General features: G+C 41.0%; 1 protein-coding gene across 7 annotated transcripts in view; it reads right to left on the minus strand.

Annotated features, from left to right (window-relative positions):
* TMEM71 (transmembrane protein 71) overlaps positions 1–18,308 on the minus strand; it is a 37,624-nt gene that overhangs the window by 6,216 nt on the left and 13,100 nt on the right. For 5 of the 7 annotated variants that reach the window (XM_025871141.2, XM_025871138.2, XM_025871140.2 and 2 more), the window contains 4 exons: positions 11,825–11,998; positions 7,968–8,043; positions 4,483–4,544; positions 4,321–4,381 (listed from right to left, as the gene is read on the minus strand). In XM_025871141.2, coding sequence (XP_025726926.1) covers positions 4,321–4,381; positions 4,483–4,544; positions 7,968–8,043; positions 11,825–11,998 — 373 coding nt within the window. Of the gene's footprint in view, positions 1–1,454; positions 3,379–4,320; positions 4,382–4,482; positions 4,545–7,967; positions 8,044–11,824; positions 11,999–18,308 lie in introns of those variants that run through there. The other 2 variants (XM_073893222.1, XM_073893221.1) reach the window with 2 other exon arrangements.

The raw sequence follows: 18,308 nt of genomic DNA on the forward strand, positions 1-18,308 counted from the left end.
AGACTCCAGAGATATAAAACAATAAATTTGTGTCATTTTAAGCCACCGGTTTGTGATAATTTGTTACAACAGCTATAGCAAACTAATACAGTGTTCAATTAATGACTTGCCACCATGATTGCTCTTATGAGATAGATGATAGATAGATGATAGATGGTAGATGATAGATAGATAGATAGATAGATAGATAGATAGATAGATAGATAGATGACAGATACATAGATATAATTTGCTGATGAATTCATTTATTTACTAGTATAGTACTCTTTTCAAATGAAATTAACTAAATACAAATAACATAAAGAGTGATATTTTGATATTACCATTTTAAGCAAAGACAATTTTCTCCACACAGGTGTCCAGCTGGGGAACATCATACAGAACAACATTGAATTGCAGGCTACATTTCCTTCAGGAACATATTCCAAGCAAGAGCAATGATAGGGAGCGTCTTCTATAACCCTTCAGCCGGCTGGGTGACTGTGCCATTTTTATGCATTTCAAGGCACTCTGGTGTTTTTCTTTTTTTTTGGCCCTTAAAGATTTTTTTCTCTTATATCTTTATTTTAATTGCACTTAAGTGAAAGGCAATCATGAGCCCCAAGAAGGCTGAAAACTTTGTAAAGAAAATGGTTCAAAAGAAGAATGTGCTGTCCCAAAGAAAGGCTCTCTCTTGCCCATTTTCCATTAACCTGCATCTGCTGACACCAACCCACATCCAGCTGCTCTTTGGGGAGGATGATGAATTTTTTTCCACATTGTATTTTATGTGCAAACTGCGATTTATTTACTTTCAAGTTGGTATTGATTATAGAAACTTGTTTACATTATTCAATTAAAGCAGTTCAGTAAGGGAGAGGTGTTTGCTGGCAGGCCCAAGAATCTGCATTGTTACAAGTGCCTCATAGAATTCTCTAAATGAAAATTAATGTTTGAAAACATCTACCCAGTTAACATAACAATAAAAACATTTAAGGAAAAAAAAAAAGAAAACATCTACCCAGGTGGTTGGTTCTCTATCACAGTTTCAATTCTGTTCCCTTTCAACTGCTAGTGTTTGTAAAGGAGACAAATTAAAATTATTTTCATGAGCATATTACAATTATGAGGGCAAAAATTAGATTTTTTTAAAAAAACACATAACTAAATAAAAATGTTTTTTCTCAATTATCCAGTTCCTCACTCCCCTCCAATAAAGCAGTTGATTCCAAGCAGACTGCAAATCAGACAATTTCTGGATATTCAGATTGAAGGCATTCATCAGAGACACTCCTAAATGGTTGTCAAATTTTGGCAAACGTAGATCAGAGATAAAAGAAAAGAAATGCATGATTCATCCACATAGACAGGAAATATGATAACTACTGCAATCACTGTGCACGCATGCACACACACACACACACACACACACACACACACTAGCTTGAGTAATCATAAGTAAGAAGAGTGGAGCCTCAACTTGGAGTAACTTTTATTTTTATCCCAGCTTGGTACTTAGTTAACCACTATTTTCTATTGTTTTCTTTCCCCACCTGCACCACTTCCTCTAGAACAGAAATCCTTACAAGGTTTTCCCCATATTTCTACTCCCTAAAGTTTATTCATTCATTCACCAACTATAGAGACACACATTCCAACATGTAAGAGCAGAGGGAACAGATTTTACCTTACTATGAAGTCATAAATGTGCAAAATGCACCCTGCTGATGCTAACACATAATTGGTAACATGGGATACCTGTGATGACCTTCATTTGAAAGAGACACTTGGGCCAGTGGTGAGCCATATAGACAGTCCCCAAACTCATAGGCTTTAAACTGAACAAAGAAGGTGGTTGAATGAAAATTGCATCATGGGATGAAAAGAGATGGACTTGAGAAGTATAAAGTGTGAAAGAATAGACCCCTAATCTAATCTAATCTACAATGCTCAGGGCAGGACAGGCGTGGGACGGCTGCTCCATTAATGTTCGTTGAGTTGAATTAAGTGCTTGCACTCCACCCCCTTAGATTTTCATCCTTGATTGCTAGAGGAGCATTATGAGTCATCCTTGCCTCTAGATGTTAATAACCATGTCTTTGGCTTATTAGCTTCTGGATATGTTTATGTGTGAGGGAGAGGGTTGCAAAATCTTTAATATACAGACACAGAGCTCTTGGTTATAAAGGAAGTATTTTAAGAGATGATGCAGCAAATACATTCAAATTAATGAATATTCATGGCATATCCACTATTCTCAAGACATTGAGATGGATACAAGAATGAAGTCAATAGTCCTTGTTTTCACAGGTCTTAAATGCAACAGTATGTGTACAAGAAGCTGGGGAGGTGGCAGCAAACGGGACAAAAATAGAGGAAACAAGAGAAGAACAAGGTAAGTATGTATATAAATAATTAAAGGAGGGATCTTATTGAGGCTGCAGATGAGAGTGTATAGGATAGAAATATCATCCTAATCCTGATCTAATTTATTTTAGGAGAGAACAAACAAGGAGCTCAGAACAGGGGGAAGTGCTCTGAAAGCAACAGATGACACTTTCCCCTACAGGTCAGATATTGGCATTCAAAGAAGCCTTCCCTTCTCACATGTCCCCATCTCTCCCAGTCTGGCAAAACCTCCCTCCTGGTGTTCCCCTAGCCTCTGTGCTAACTCTGTACTTGCACTTACCATACTAAATGCGACTTCACCTTGCCCTTTACATATCTCTTTAGACTCTGAAATCTCAAGGCCTTGGCATGGCAACCTTGGCACCTAGAGGCAATGTCTGACCATTAGGAGAGAGCATAAATTTCTGTTGAGCGGAACTGGACATTCACTATAGCATAGAATGTATTGTAAGTTCTCAACAAAGATTTAGTAGGTTAAGTGATGCCACTTTAGAAATCAAGGGGTAAAGATTTTACTAACCATCTTTCCAAGGTTCTCACAGTTAATGTGCAAAGAATTACCTAGAGAGGTTGTTAAAAATGAAGGCCCCTTGGAAATTTGGATTCAGAAGAGCTGAAATCATGGTAGAAGCTCTCCAGTTGGTTCTAGAGCAGATGCCCCCAGGCCATGCATTGAAAAACTCTGCTCTCATTACAGAGTTCTTAACAAGGTGATACCTGTCTTTCTGATTAATTGTACAAGTTCATCTTAAAACCCAAAAAGAAGGGATTTGAACAATTTGCACCATCTGACAAGCAATGACAATGTTTTTACTTCTGAAAGTTGAGTTACAAAATGGCTTTGTGTGAAAATCTGCCCTTTAGACATTGTTGCTTAGTCCAGTCCTGAAGAGTGTGACATCTCAGCCCAGAAAACTGAGTGTGCATGTGAATCTGTCATCAGCGCCAGGCAAGGTGCACTCCTAAGTCTCCGCAGACCTAGAGAGTGACCTGTAGCCAGAGGGAAAAGGAAGTGAGTATCTTAGAGGAGTTCATGTCATTATTATACAAGGCCCAAAGAGTAAGAATTTCTTGGGTGGCCTCAGGACCCACTTTTCTTCTACCTATGAGGTTAAACAAATCTTAGCTATATCAATGCCTGCCCCCCAGAAACCTGGAATGCCAGGAAACAAAAGGAAATATCACTCAGAGTGTCAGGAAATCAATATTGGCTAGAGTCCTAAACAAAATCAATCTTCCCTAAGTCCCATTGTGATTTCAGAATTAACACAATGATTTCATAAATAGGGCAACATCATGTCAAGAGCAAAGGCCAGTAAACTAATTTGAATTACAGACATCCATCTGTCTCCAAGCTATGGGAGCTGGCCTCTGGCAGCCATATTGAAGAGAAGGTAATTAACACAATCCATCTTGTGATGGGATATGGTGTTTTGCAGACTGTTTGAAATTCTGTGAGCATCTCACCCAGACCCCAGTAACCCTTTGAAATATGATGAGCCATGGCAGTCAGCACACAGGGGGATCGTTAAGTGAGTGAGAGATAGCAGAGAAACCACACTTTGTAACGGAGACCATTTCATGGGCAGTTTGCCAGCTATTTGGGAAACTATAAGATAAAGGCCTCTCAGTAGGAGGTATTTATAAAGGGCAGTGCTATGAATCTATAAAAGCACTTTGAAACAATTTAAAATTTTTAAATTCATGTTATTTATTAAGTCCTACCACCTCAAAGCTTAATTCTCTATTTTGAGGAATTTGTAGGAATCTAAGAGACAGGATGATAATGCTATTAGATTTTAGCATGAACAATAAGTATTCTTTAGGGCAAATGATCAGGACCTTCCCTGTATGTAGTCATTGCCATCTATTACTCAGCAAAAAGCATTCTCGAGAACAGATTATAGTCATCTCCATCCAGTCAATACTTACTGAGCATAGGTGGTGGATTTGACATAGCTGGCAAGGCCAAGAAATAATGACTTGACAGTGTCTTGGATAAGAAAGAGAAAATATTTAAGAATTATTTTTAAAGGACCAGAATTGGAATAAAATACAGGGATCAGAGGAATAATTTGAGAAGTGGTTACTTACAGGCAATAGTTATCATCAATGAGCATGTGAAGACACAGGCTATTATTCCTCCCAGAAACCATCTGAAACAACAGGATTTCTCAGGTTTAGCAAACTAATTATGCATTTCCAACATTCTTTTAGACTAACTAAAGGCTTATGATTTACTTTAAGAATTACTATAACTACAATAATATAGTGTGGCATTGGCCAAAGGATAGACATGGAGGTTAATGGCAGAGAATGGAGAGACCAGAAGTGAACCCATATGGATAGAGTTAGCTGAGTCTTATCAGAGGAGCAAAATCAGTCTGATGGAGAAGGATAGCCTTCTCAGCAATGGTGTTGAAACAGTTGTATACCCACATGCAAAAGAATGAATGTAACACCTCATATTCATCACACCTCAACACAAAATTTAACTATGTAACTCAAAATGAGTCATAGTTCTGAAATGTAACCACAAAAGTATCAAATGTCTAGAAGAAACAAAGGAGAAAATCCATATGCCCACTGCTTTACAACCTTGCCCAAAAGTGTGTTAAAATTTTGGGTTTTTACCAATCTGATGGGTATTGTTTCACAGGGTGGAATTTCTTTTTAAGATTTTATTTATTTATTTGTCAGAGAGATTGAGAGGGTACGCACAAGCAGGGGGAGTGGCAGGCAGGGGGAGTGGCAGGCTCCCTGCTGAGTAAGGAGCCCAAGGTGGGACTTGATCCCAGGACCCTGGGATCGGGACCTGAGCCTAAGGCAGACGCTTAACCAACTGAGCCACCCAGGTGTCCCACAGGGTGGATCATTTTTTTAAAAGAATAATTTCCTTATTGTTTTTATTTTCAAAACATGAATCACTGAAAGAAATTATAAATAAATACAGAAGGGAAAGGAAAATATCACCAAAAGACTCCATTGGCCTAAAGCAGCCATTAATAGATGTTGATGAATACCCTTTTAAACATCTCTTTGTATGCATTTAAATTGCACATTTGGATTTTTTTTTTAAAAAAAACCTGAACTCCTGTATTCCCTACCCAGATCAAGATATAGAATATTTCCAGCAGTTCTAACATTTCCTTTGCCATCCTTCCTACTCTTTTCCCCAGAATTAACCATTCTTCTTTTTTTTTTTTAAAGAGAGACAGAGAGGGTGTTGGGAAGGGCAGAGGAAGAGGAAGAGACAGAACCTTAAGTAGGCTTCATGACCAGTGCGGAAGCCCATGCGGGGCTCAATCTCACAACACAGAGATCATGACCTGAGCCGAAATAAAGAATCAGATGCTTAACTGACTAAGCCACCCAGGCACCCCATTAACCATTATTCTTATAGCTATAATAATGGATTCATTTTGCCTTTTCTTGAATTTTACATGTATCTGTAATCATATAGACTCTTGTGTCAGATTCATCCATGCTATTACACATATCAATAATTTTTCTCTTAACCAATCTCTTACTTAAATAATCATTTTTAAATTTTTTGAGTAACTTTAGGGTTATGGAGAAGTTGCAAAAATAGCACAAAGTGTTCTCATTTACCCCTCACCGAGCTTTCCTGAGGATTAGCATCTTACACTACTATGGCATACTGTCATAATGAAGGAACCAACATTGGTACTTCACATTCAACTCCACACGACTTTTGGACTTTACAGTTTTTCCCTAATTTATCCATGTTCCACGAAGCCATCCAGAATGCCTCATGACATTCAGTCATGTCTCCTTAGGTTCCTCTGGGCTGTGACAATTTCTCAGACTCTCCTTGGTTTTGATGACCTTGACAGTTTTGAGGAGTCCTGGTCAGATAATCTATAGAGCATCCTCAATTTAAGTTTTTCTCTGGTTAGACTGGGGTCTGTAAGCCCACAGAGGCAAAGTACCATTACATTGTATCAAGGGTACAAGGTATCAGTATAACTTAACCCTGTTGATGTTCACCTTGACCATCTGAGCATCTGAGGTCATATTTGCCAGGTTTTTCGTCTGTAAATTTCCTTTTTTCCCCTTTTCCATGCTCTGTTTTTTGCAGGCAAGTTTCTAAATGCAACTCACACTCAATGGATGGGGAGTTAAGCCCTTTCTTAGTTTGGGGGGGGGGAGTAGTGTCTACAGGAATTAACCTAAGAGGAACATTTCATTAATTAGTCCCATGAAATAAAAGTTTCCATGATCAACTACAGTTGGGAAACACTAAGTTAAATAAAGCTAATCATGTTTCTTCACTATGTTATTTCACTGGGCCTATATTATGCTAATGCACATATGATTCTCTGACTTGGGATAGACAATGCAGAGTTTTGCAAACTTATTTTTAACCACAGGACCTCCCCCACTTTTTGTTCTTTGGGTCCCATTGTGATCTAAAAATACTTAATACTACTTAAAACTCTTAATTATCTGGGATGTTTGTTTTAGAATACACTAGATCTAAATTAGTATCTCAAGGGTTGAGATCCAGGACTTTGTATTTAAAAACACAACTCTCCCAAGTGATGTGAGGTATTTGGCCCTCAAGAGGTGGGACTTGAGAGCAAGCAACACTTGCTTATCAGAGTTCAAGCACCCCAAAACCCCAGGTCTGAACCATTTATCCCTGTTTCATTGATTCAACAAATACTGATGAGCCCCTGGCACTGGGGATACAGATGTGAACGAGACGCACAATGTCTCCACTTTCATGGAGCTCACATTCCTGCAGGGAGAGATAGATCATTAACATTTAAACAAGTGAACATATAATAAGTCATGTGGTGATAAGAGCTCTGAAGAAAAGTAAAGCTAGGCGTGTATGGTAGAGAGTGGTATGCTATTTACAGGTATACAGAGTTGTCAGGGAAGGTCTCTCTGATGATGTGACATTTGAACACATTCCAGAAAGAAGTAAGGACACATGTTATGAGGCTTTCTAGAGAAGGCTGTACGAGGCAGAATAAAGAGCAAGTGCAAAGGCCCTGAGGCATGAGTGCATATAGGATAGAAGGGACTTGACCATTGCCCCAGAGACTTGGGCAAGAAAAGAACAAGAATGGCATGCTGGACAGAGGGTAGAACAGAAACATGCCTATATTCAGGCAAGAGCATTATGTGATCTGAGATGCTGAGTGGGCTTCCCTGGAACACATATTTTATGTTAGGATATAACAATGTAATGAGAAAATGGAGTGCAAGTGGGGACTCCACATGCCCTTACTGGGACTTCAAGTGCCCTTGAACTCTAAGCAGGGTTACTCAGGTTTTATTTGTAGCAGGGAGTCACTGAGGATTTAATTGAAGGACCATATATAATAAAATCCAATTCCTAGCAAGATCCATTGTCTTTTGTACACTTTGTGAGATAATGAGAGTGGGGAAGTGATAGAAAAAGGGGCACTTAAGGGGCACAGGCAAATGAATAAATCTTAACCACGGAGCTACTGAAAATGCATTGTCAAATCAGGTGAGGAAATTATCAATTACAGCTTTATTAATCAAGAAACACTGCTGTATGAAAATAAAATCTGAATTACCTTGCACATGCACAGATGATGAAGCACACAGCCAGCAGAATTGCTGGAAAGGAGACCTCTCGCCACAAACTGGTTTCTAATAGGAAAAATAAAAATAAATGAATTAGAAACCATTGCTGATAATCTTGGAACAACAAAATTGTAATAACATTTCTTTTTCACACACCAAAGAAACCCCACAAAACACATTTTCAAATGGATGTCAGTTCAAGCAATTTGCCATAAGTAACAAGATAAAATTATCAAATGTTGTACAGATTCATTCATTAGATAATTTTAGCAAATAACAAATTTTTTTCTGTCTTTAAGAAATGATTATGCTACATAAACAGTTTGGGGCTTGCCTTTTACTACTGTAATGCTGGGGAAAGATTTTGTGGAATATATGTTAATGTCAGAATTCTCATTCTGGTGATGATGAGGATCATGCCTAAAATTTGTAGAGTGCCTTATAATTCACAAAGAGTCTTCATACCTCATTGAATCAGCACAACAAACTGTGAGGGAGGTAGGGACCCCTGTCATTGCTCTGCATGCGAAAAGACCAAGACTGAGAGATGATGAAATTTGCCCAAGGTCACTCAGCTCTGAGGTGTCAGAGCCAAGATTTAAAAACCATGTCTAGCCAGAACACAATGTTTTGCCTAAAATGGGACAGGGAAAGAGAATTGCAACTTTGCATACTGGGTGTCTCTAGAGGGCAAAAAAGAGAACATATGTTATGAACTATTTGTCCTTGCAAAACTCTGCTATTGGTAAAATATTTCAGTGTTATAGAGCCACAGTGGAAATGACACAAAATCCTACAGCAATTATAATCATAGGAGTTAAACCAATCGTGAACCTGAGTATTACTCAAGTCACCTAAAAGAAATCAGAGCTGGCTTAAGGACTATCACATAAAGATCTAAAGGAAAGGATAAACAGACCTCAACTTAATTTCTGCCAAATGATTCAAAAGCTCAATTTTGCAGCAGTTGTTTAAAACTTGGAATGACTCTGTGCTGTGAATGTATTTATTTCTTCTATTTCTGCTATGAATGAAGATTGAGTCAGCTAACAAAACCTACTTAGTCCATAATGTGGGTGGAGTACTGAAGATTGGCAATGCAAAATATAGCAGCAGTTGTGAATGATGTCACTGCGAATGTACAGTATTTCATGTATACTGTGAATTCAGTAAGTTATTGTGGGTTCAGCTGAACACTCAACCATCCTTCTAAAGTGTGTTTGTATTCTTAGCTGACTCTGATTTGATGTGGAATTTGGAAAATATTTCCTTACAGAAACAAGTCCAGCTTGACAAACTGCTAAAATCGTTAGACTTGAACAGTGAACAGAGACTGGTTTAAATTCAAATTCTACAAAGATATGATTGTGTGATTTGATATAAGGTATTCACTAGTTCATTGCATCAGTAGCCATTTACTTAGTATCTAGTTTGGTTTAGTTCAACTGTCACTTCCTTCAAGAAGCCCTCCTTGACTCCTTCAACTCCCCTGTGGCCCTCAGCTGCTCCTTCTCTGTACCCCCATTATCCCTCATGCATTTCCATCAGCAATCTTAACATATTGAATTAAAATTGCTGTTTGTAACAGTGGATCGTGGATCACCACATCAAAAACTAATGATGTATTGTATGGTGACTAACGTAACATAATAAAATTAAAAATAAATAAAAATAAATAAAATTGCTGTTTGCTTTCTCTAGATTTCCCCACTTGCTTGCAAGCTCACTGAAAATAGTCAGGATCTATCTGCTGTTCTTTGGTGGCACTGGGGTGGTGCCCCTGGGGAGCCACCTCTCCCTTCTCTTAGTGCATGGTTCACTTGGAGACTGAGTTCCCTCCCAGCATTCAATCCACTTCTAGCCATTTGGAGCTTCACAGACTTATCGACAAAGTGATTGGTTTTGCCATGTAAATGGGACCCTTCCAGAACCACTGAAACTGGGCCTCTTGTTATAACTCGAGAAGGCTATAATCTCTTTCCGCTGGACTAGAATCTGGGAAGTTGCAGGCATAAAGCCACCAAGAACCACCATAAAGTAATCATAGCTTTTTTAAAGAGTAAAGCTGACATAGAAGACAAGAAACAAAAGAAGTAGAGACTGACAGAAATCTGAAATCTATGCCTGGAATTTTCATTAATTAACCAATAAATTTCATCTGAGTTGGGTTTCCATCCAGTGGAACTCAAAATATCCTAACTGACAGAGATGATATCAGGCATGCCTATATCCTTAGCAGGTAGAACATCACTTGGACTGTGCACTCACAACCTACATGTGAAGGAGATAAAATAGAATCAGATGTAGAACTTGTCCCCCTGGGGCTTCATAGCCAGAAGAAGAAGAGGAAAATCTTTTCGGTAGAGATACGTTCAGAGGGCTAGGGAAGCAGAGGCAAGTGTTACCTCCACCAGCCAAGAAGGGGGCAGACAAGACCCCACAGACGTGTTCTTTGATTTGGGCCTTGAAGGAGTCAGGTTCTTCCAGGTACAGAAGGCTGGAGACACATTCCAGACACGACACAGCAAAGCACATGTACAAAGGCTTACTTGACCTGTCTAAACTTGATTATTCTTATCTGTAAAATGGAGATAGCACACCTAATTTGCCCACCAGTTTTGGAACACCTGCTCTGTACCAGGTGCTACGTGGGCAGGTAGGAATCCACAGATGACTGAGACATACTGCCCATCCTCAAGTAGCTCACAGCCTGGTGGACAAGACACAGAAATAAATATGCAAGAGCAGTGCAGGAAATGGGCATAAGAGAGGGAAACCTTGAAAGCTAGAGGAGCACATAAAAGGGTCACTTAACCCCCTCCCTCCAGAGAACAGGGTGGGATGCCTGAAGGAGGTGGCTGTGGATCATATGGAAACTGTCTAAACAATAAAAGTTGCTTTCTCTGTCAGCCCAGCACCTGGAAGAGAACTATAAAAGCCTTGAATACTTACCTGGTAGCTTTCCTGGGAACAAAATGGAGTGGGGCGATAGTGGCCTTTGGGAAAGGAAGGATGGTCAGTGAGGTGCATATTCATGGTTTTGTGAAGACAAAGAGAAGATTTTTTTTTTTCTCTTTAACCTCAGCCTTATGTAATCATAATCTCACATACATTTTGAGTACTTAGGATACAGGACACATGATGCTAAGTGCTTTCCTCCAATTATTTTAGTCATGACCAGGTAGGAACTATGATAGCTCCATTTACAGAGGAAAATGCTGTTTTAGAGAGTTCGGTGAACTGCTTCTGAGTTACAGCTAACAAGTGGGGGCTGGGCTTTGAACCTTGGCAAGCTGAGGACAGAGCCTTGATGCCACACTGTGTGCATACATGATTAATCCGATGTTGGCAAACTGGAGATTGAAGAACGTGCTTGTTGAATTTATTTCAGATTTACTCTTGACAGGAAATACCAATACCTTTATATCTTTCGACTTCTCCTTGCCAGAGGCATTGCACTAGAGGGTGCTTCTGTCTTCCTTCCTTTCTTTTTCTTCTTATAGAATATGTCACACACACAGCTAAGTATGAAACATAAAATCACAGACACCTGTGTACGTATCACCCAGCTTTAGCAAAGCTTAACATTTTGCCAAATGTCTTCGGGGTTTTTAAAAAAGAAATAAAATGTTGCAAATCCAGTCCTTCTGGTGTCTCTAAGATGACACCCTGAAAGCAGGCACCTCCTCTGTGCATGCGTCACCCACCACTGCAGCGCCAGGGTCCTCCCCTGCTCCCACAGGCCGACCCTGTTCCCAAGTGCACCTTAGTCATCTCTAACTCATTCTTTGGCCCTGAAAGGAAGAGTTCTTTGGGTGTGGCAAAGATGAAAAAAAAAAAAACTCACTTGCATGATCCAATATGTTCCCCGGGAAATGTTCAGAAGCCATCACATGAGACTGAAGAAGCCCATCGTGGGAGTTTTGTCTTGAAGTCAGAGACGCCGCATGGTTGGGGGAGGAGGCTGCATTCGGCTGCTCCGACTCCCAGGCATCAGTCAGGGAACGGTCAGAATCCCCTCCTGGAAAAGGAGAAGGGTTCAGTGTGCGTGTGTGGGTGTGTGGTCACTGACTCTCCAGGCGCAGTAGCCAAAGGTCATCCCCATTGCAACGCTTTTGGAGTCCAGTGGGAGATGGGTCTCCAGGTCGGGTGGTATTTCAATTTGTCCTCATCTTTGAAGGGCCCCAGAGGAAAAGAGTCTTCAGTGCAGAGATGAGCAAAGGCCAGAGGCATGAAAATGTAGTGAAGGAGGCCCATTCCAATGTGGTTAGAGCAAAGGGACCCGGTGGGACATAAGGCTGGAAAGTGAGACTGAGGGTGGGTCACAGGAGGCACCAACTTCCTGGTAGAGGAGTCTGGAATTGATGCTGCAGACAGTGGAGTGCTGGAGTGGCTCTGGGTGAGGGTGCCACTGGACATGCACACTTCTGTGGCATTTTCAGGTAGATAAAGTAATATGTGGTTTTGGTATATAGTAAAATCTGTGTGGCTTTGTTGATCATGAACTAGTAGCCTAAGACTCATGTATAGAAGAAGACTCATGTATAGAATATCTCACTCTTAATCCCTGAGTGCTTTGGGGGTTGTACAGATGGATTTGAGAGATGTGTGATGAGTATATGAGCCTCTCTTTTTAAAAGATTTATTTATTTATTTTGGGTGGTACAGGGGCAGAGAGAGAGACAGAATCCCAAGCAGCCTCCCTGCTGAGTGAGGAGCATGACTCGGGGCTTGATCTCTGGACCCTGAGATCATGACCTGAGCTGAAATCAAGAGTCTGACAATCAATTGACTGATTCATCCAGGTGCCCCCGCCTCTCATCTTTATTGCACCAAACTATAGCAGAGCCAAGTCCTTCTATTTCTCATTCATTCATTCATTCATTCATTCACGCAGCAAACATTTACTGGATGTGATTCTATATGAGAAGTTGACCCAGCTGCTAGGATACAATTGTGAAGATGATGTCTCTGCCCTCATGTGCCTTATGTTCTGGTGGGGGAGAAAGATAATAGCTGTGAAGGACATTCTCCCTCTGTAAAATACCTTAAAATGCTGGATAAAATAGAATAAACATCTTAGCTTTTTTTTTTTTAATTCAAGGAGGCTGTGGTCTGGAGAGGGATAGACATACATGCCAACAATTAGGATGCAGTGTGGGGTCACTGCTACCATGAAGGGCAGCAGAAGGCACCCAGTGAGAGTCTAGGAAGGAGTGTCTGAGTCTATCAGGGGAATCCCGGCAGGCTTCACAGATGAGATTGTACTTAAGTGAAAACTTGATGAGTAGGAGTTCTTCCGGGGAGACAGCAGGAAGACGGAAGGGCAGAGACAGAATAACTAGGAGGGGAGTGGAGGAAGGAGCAAGAGAACAAGGGAGAGAAGAGGAGGAAAAGAAGAAAAGACATTAACCATGCGAGAACATGGGGGAGCGTGTCCCCTGAAGAGCGAGTTCTCCTATGAGCCAAGATAGGGGAGCATGTGACTGTGGGCACTCCTAGGAAGTGATCTTGGCTGGACTGCTAAACAGGGGTCCGGTCATGAAGGGCCTCATGGGTCACACTCAGTTGCTACGATATATTCCCAGGCAATTTGGAACACGAGTGTAATGTGGGGACTGCTCTGTGTTGAAGTGCTTGCTCAGCAATGAGAGACTCCCAGCTCCTGGAAGTGACTGTGGAACCCCCCAAAATACATGGGGTCCTCATATAGCAGTGCTTCTTAACTGGAGGAGATTTCTGCCCCCAGGGATATTTGACAATGTCTGAAGACGTTTTTGGCTGTTACAAATTGGTGTGTGTGTGTGGGGGGGGTGAGTTGCTACTGTCACCTAGTGAATAGAGCCCAGGGATGCGGTTACCATCCTGTAATGCACAGGCAGCCTCACAATGAGGGATTGTCCAGTCCCAAGTGTCAATAATGCTGAGGTTGTGAAACCCTGTCACAGAGGGAGCAGACCCAAGTGTAGAAGGAATGTTGATCATTAGTGCTCTTTCAGCAACTCTGGTAAGCACTTACAAGCACAGAACATCTGTATTTTCCTACATTTTCTATATCTTCCTGATTGCCCTTACTCTTGTCAAAACACCCTGCATTCTGCCTTCATAGGGCAAATCATAATTTATGATGTCATAATTATTATATAAACACATACTATATAATACGTAATTTGTGTCATTTTTGTTTAATATCCACCTCCCTTGCGAGACTAGAAGCACCATGAAAAAAAGTACACTTGACCTGCCCCAGCCCCAGACACCAGCAAGAATGCGGAATGTATTGTTAGCGTTCAGTAAGATATGTTAATAAAGAGAGAGTTCTGGTAGGGGGGCAGGGGGGATGAGACATGAGAAGCTGCTATAACAACTTGGGCCACTGTAACAGAGTCACAGCCATAGAGACAGGGGTCAGTGCTCACCTTTATGGAGGCTCAAGCTGATTTGAGTTTGAGGCTTTAAGCAGGAAGAGTCACCTCCTAGCCCAGGCTGGTGGGCTGACTCTGCATGTGGTGCTCCCCTCCCACTCAGCCTGGATACTGAGCAAATGAGCTGGTGCTTTTGGACCAGGGAATTTCTGCCAACCTTGCAGTCTCCCTCCCACCATCCCACCCACAACCTGCGGCCGCTTGACAAAACGCAGTCTGCAGAAGCATCTCTGCTGGTTGCCATAGAGAAAGGAAACAGCAGAAAGTGAAACGTAGGGATCATCCAGTAATGACCATGCTGCAGAGGAGGTCCTGGACCATGTGCACTGCAGCGCTATACACAATGGCCATGCTCCCAAAACAACCCAAGCATTCATCGATAGATGAATGAATAAAGAAAATCCTGCCATTTGCAATGCCATGGATGAACCTGGGGGACGTTATGCTAAGTGAAATAAGCCAGTCCTAGAAGGAAAAATATTGCATGACTCCATTTACACGAGGTACCTAAAATCGTCAGTCATAGAGACACAGAATAGAAGGGTGGTTTCCAGGGGCTGGGGAGCGGGGAATGGGGGATTGCTGTTCAATGGGTATAAAATTTCAGTTACGCTAGATGAATAGGTTCTAGAGATTCACTAAATAACATAGTAGTTATATTTAACAACTGTATTGTACTCTGCAACATTTGTTAAGAGGGTAGATCTCATATTAATCGTTCTTACTACACACACACACACACACACACACACACACACACACACACACAGGGACACAGGGAAACTCTGGAGTGGTTGGATATTCCTAATGCCTTGATTGTGGTGATGGTGCCACAGGTTTTGCACCTGTTCAAACTCATCAAATTTACACATTAAATATGTATAGTTCTTTGTAAATCAGTTATATCTGTTAAAAAGAGAGAGAGAGAGAGAGAAGCCTATCCGGTCAAATTCACGTGGAAGTGAGAAAGAACTGAGAACTTTCATGGCTGATTATTTCTTGAAGAGTGATGCTTAACTAAAATCTGCAGAGCTGTGGCTGGGAGATATGTGAGAGCAATCAAAATGTCCCTGTGCTCTGCTGCCTTGTAGAACTTAGAGCTTTGTGCTGGGAGCTGGATGAACTAAAAATGTGTCCTATGTGGGGTACTGGACTATTATGCAGAATTTTCTAGAAGAGATGGCATTAAAGAAGGAAACTACAAAAAAAATCTTAACATTAAAGAATGATCAAGGAATTTTCATCTGTGGGAAGACATGGTTTGTCCCCAAATGTACACTTTCCCTAACTGACATTTAATTTTTGTCTCCAACCTTAACAATAAACGAGAGGATCCTAATGCAGATAACATTTCAGCAAACAGCTCTTTTGTATTACATTTGAAGATATTAATTCTATTCTGTTTCTCCCAATTTATTTAAATTCAATCTAGCTTACTTCTGTTTTAAAAGGGTGTGTTTCTTCTAAGCGTATTTCCATATCCTTGCATATAAAATGGGCATTATTGTTTGCCGTGGAGGGAAACACAAAGCCACATACAGATGCTGCCATCAAAGATATTTATAGGAGAGGCATTAGCTCTGGAGAAAACCACAGACCTCAGGCTGGGAAGCTTTGCCTGAGGTTATCCTGCCTTTCTTTCCTCGGACTGGCAGAAGTGGAGTGGGCAGTCCTAATCAGTCCTCCCTGCAAGAACGCTTTATCTTCTTTCAGTATGACTCACAGGCCCTGGGAATGTCTCCCGAACTGCAGTCTGGGGGTCTGGGGAGCTGCAAAATGCCATGGCTGAAAAATGAATTGCAGCTGATGAGGAAGGTGTCTAGACACAGCTGCAGAAGGGGTGAGCTGAGGATAAAATAGGCAACCAATAAAAATCCTTTTTAGTCTCAAAAACGAGGCACGAGAAAGTCAGGGGAAGTAAGTTTTGATTGCATCCCTTGCCCAGAGAGAAAACAGCAGAACAATTTAATTTTGAATTCTTCTTGAGTCTTCTAACGAGGCAACATTTCCAGAGAAAAATAAATTGCTGATAAAAGTCACAGGGCCTTGGGTAAATCCGGAAAACAAGAATTCTGGGGAAGATTTGATTACAGTTGACAGCAGAGATGAGGGATTTCAAAGTCTTGTGTGCACCCGGTTTGCCTAATTACTGATTTTGGAGGGGGGTGGTTTGATTTGTTATATTTAGAAGATATTTGGAAACCATGGGAATTTTAGCAAGATATCTCATACTCGTGCAGCACTGCTGTGGTCCAATTGCTTTATAATTGTTTGGACATGTTTCCAGGAGGCAACTATGGGAAAACTAGATGTTAATTTCCGAATATGTGAAACATTGCCTTTAGAACACTGAGTCCCAGACTTCCAGGATCCAAGCATCATTTTCCTGATTTTTGTCGTATCCCAGAGCCTGCCGACTCAGCCTTTTTTAATATTTTCTTTAAATTGTTTCATTAAATCTTGCCCTTTGAAGGAAAATTCATGTCAATCACTTAAATACCATAAAGAGAAGGTAAATGTAAAACTGAGTACAATGAAAATGAGACTTTATTTAATTTGCCCTAAATACTGTTGTACCAGAAAGCTCTGAGCCTGTTCTTTGTTAAAAGAATTTGGTGAAAACAAAAGACTAGCAAGAGTTTGAGCCTTAAAGCTACCAAAATTCTAAACTGAGACTTTCTCCTTGGTTATGCCAGAAGGACCGAGAGAATTGGAAAAGGGACCGCAGCTTCTCTGTCACTGTGAGATTCAGTGTTCGTGACTTCTTTTAAGATTTATTATTCATTTTGAGAGAGAGAGAGAGAGAGAGAGAGCACACAGGTGGGGGTTGGGAGGAGTAGTGGAAGAAGGAGAAGCAGACTCCCCGCTGAGCAAGGAGCCCTACATGGGGCTCTATCCCAGGACCCTGGGATCATGACCCTAGCAGAAGGCAGATGCTTAACCAACTGAGCCACCCAGACGCCCCAGTGTTCATGACTTCTATGTCCTAGCAGTGTCTGCCACCCCAGCCCACACTTTGGGAAATGTTGCTTTAGAACTGAGAAGAGACTTGCCCCATGTACTCAGGAAAACCAGCCTAGAACCAAGGGATGGAAACTTTCAAAACTACCTGATGGGTCAACATAGGCAAGCCAGACTGCAGCAGCATTACCAGTGAGAGGAAGAGGCAGCCTTAAAAAGTCATGGCAGTCCAAAATGGGCAAATCCATGAAGACAGCAAGCAGACTAATGGTTGTAAGGGGCTGGGGTTGGGAAGGAGGGACGGGGAATAGGGAGTGACTGGTAATGAGTGTGGGGTTTCTCTTTGGGGTGATGAAAATGTTCCAGAATTAGAAAGGGGCCATGGTTGCTTGGGGCAATCACTGTGGAAAACACTATGGAAGTTCCTCAAAAAATTAAAAATAGAGCTATCCTATGATCTAGTAATCACTTTACTGGGTATTTACCCAAAGAATACAAAAACATTAATTCGAAAAGACACATGGACCTCTATGTTTCTTGCAGCATTATTTATAATAGACAAGATATGGAAGCAGCCCAAGTGTCCATTGATGCATGCATGGATAAAGAAGATGAGGTATACACACACACACACACACACACACACACACACACACACACAACGGGATATTACTCAGCCGTCAAATAGAATGAAATCTTGCCATTTGCAACAACATGGATGGATTTAGAGGATATAAGGCTAAGTGAGATCAGTCAGTCAGAGAAAGACAAATACCATATGATTTTACTCATATGTGTATTTTAAGAAACAAAGCAAATGAACAATAACAGCCAAGAGACAAGCCAGAAAACAGACTCTTAACTATAGAGAATAAACATAGTGATCAGAGGGGAGGTGGTGGGGGATGGGTGAAATAGATGAACGGTTAAGAGTACACTTATCAT

This window comes from Callorhinus ursinus, unplaced genomic scaffold, assembly GCF_003265705.2.
Source record: "Callorhinus ursinus isolate GAN/ISIS: 27379988/994484 unplaced genomic scaffold, GSC_fseal_2.0 scaffold5, whole genome shotgun sequence".
NCBI lineage: Eukaryota > Metazoa > Chordata > Mammalia > Carnivora > Otariidae > Callorhinus > Callorhinus ursinus.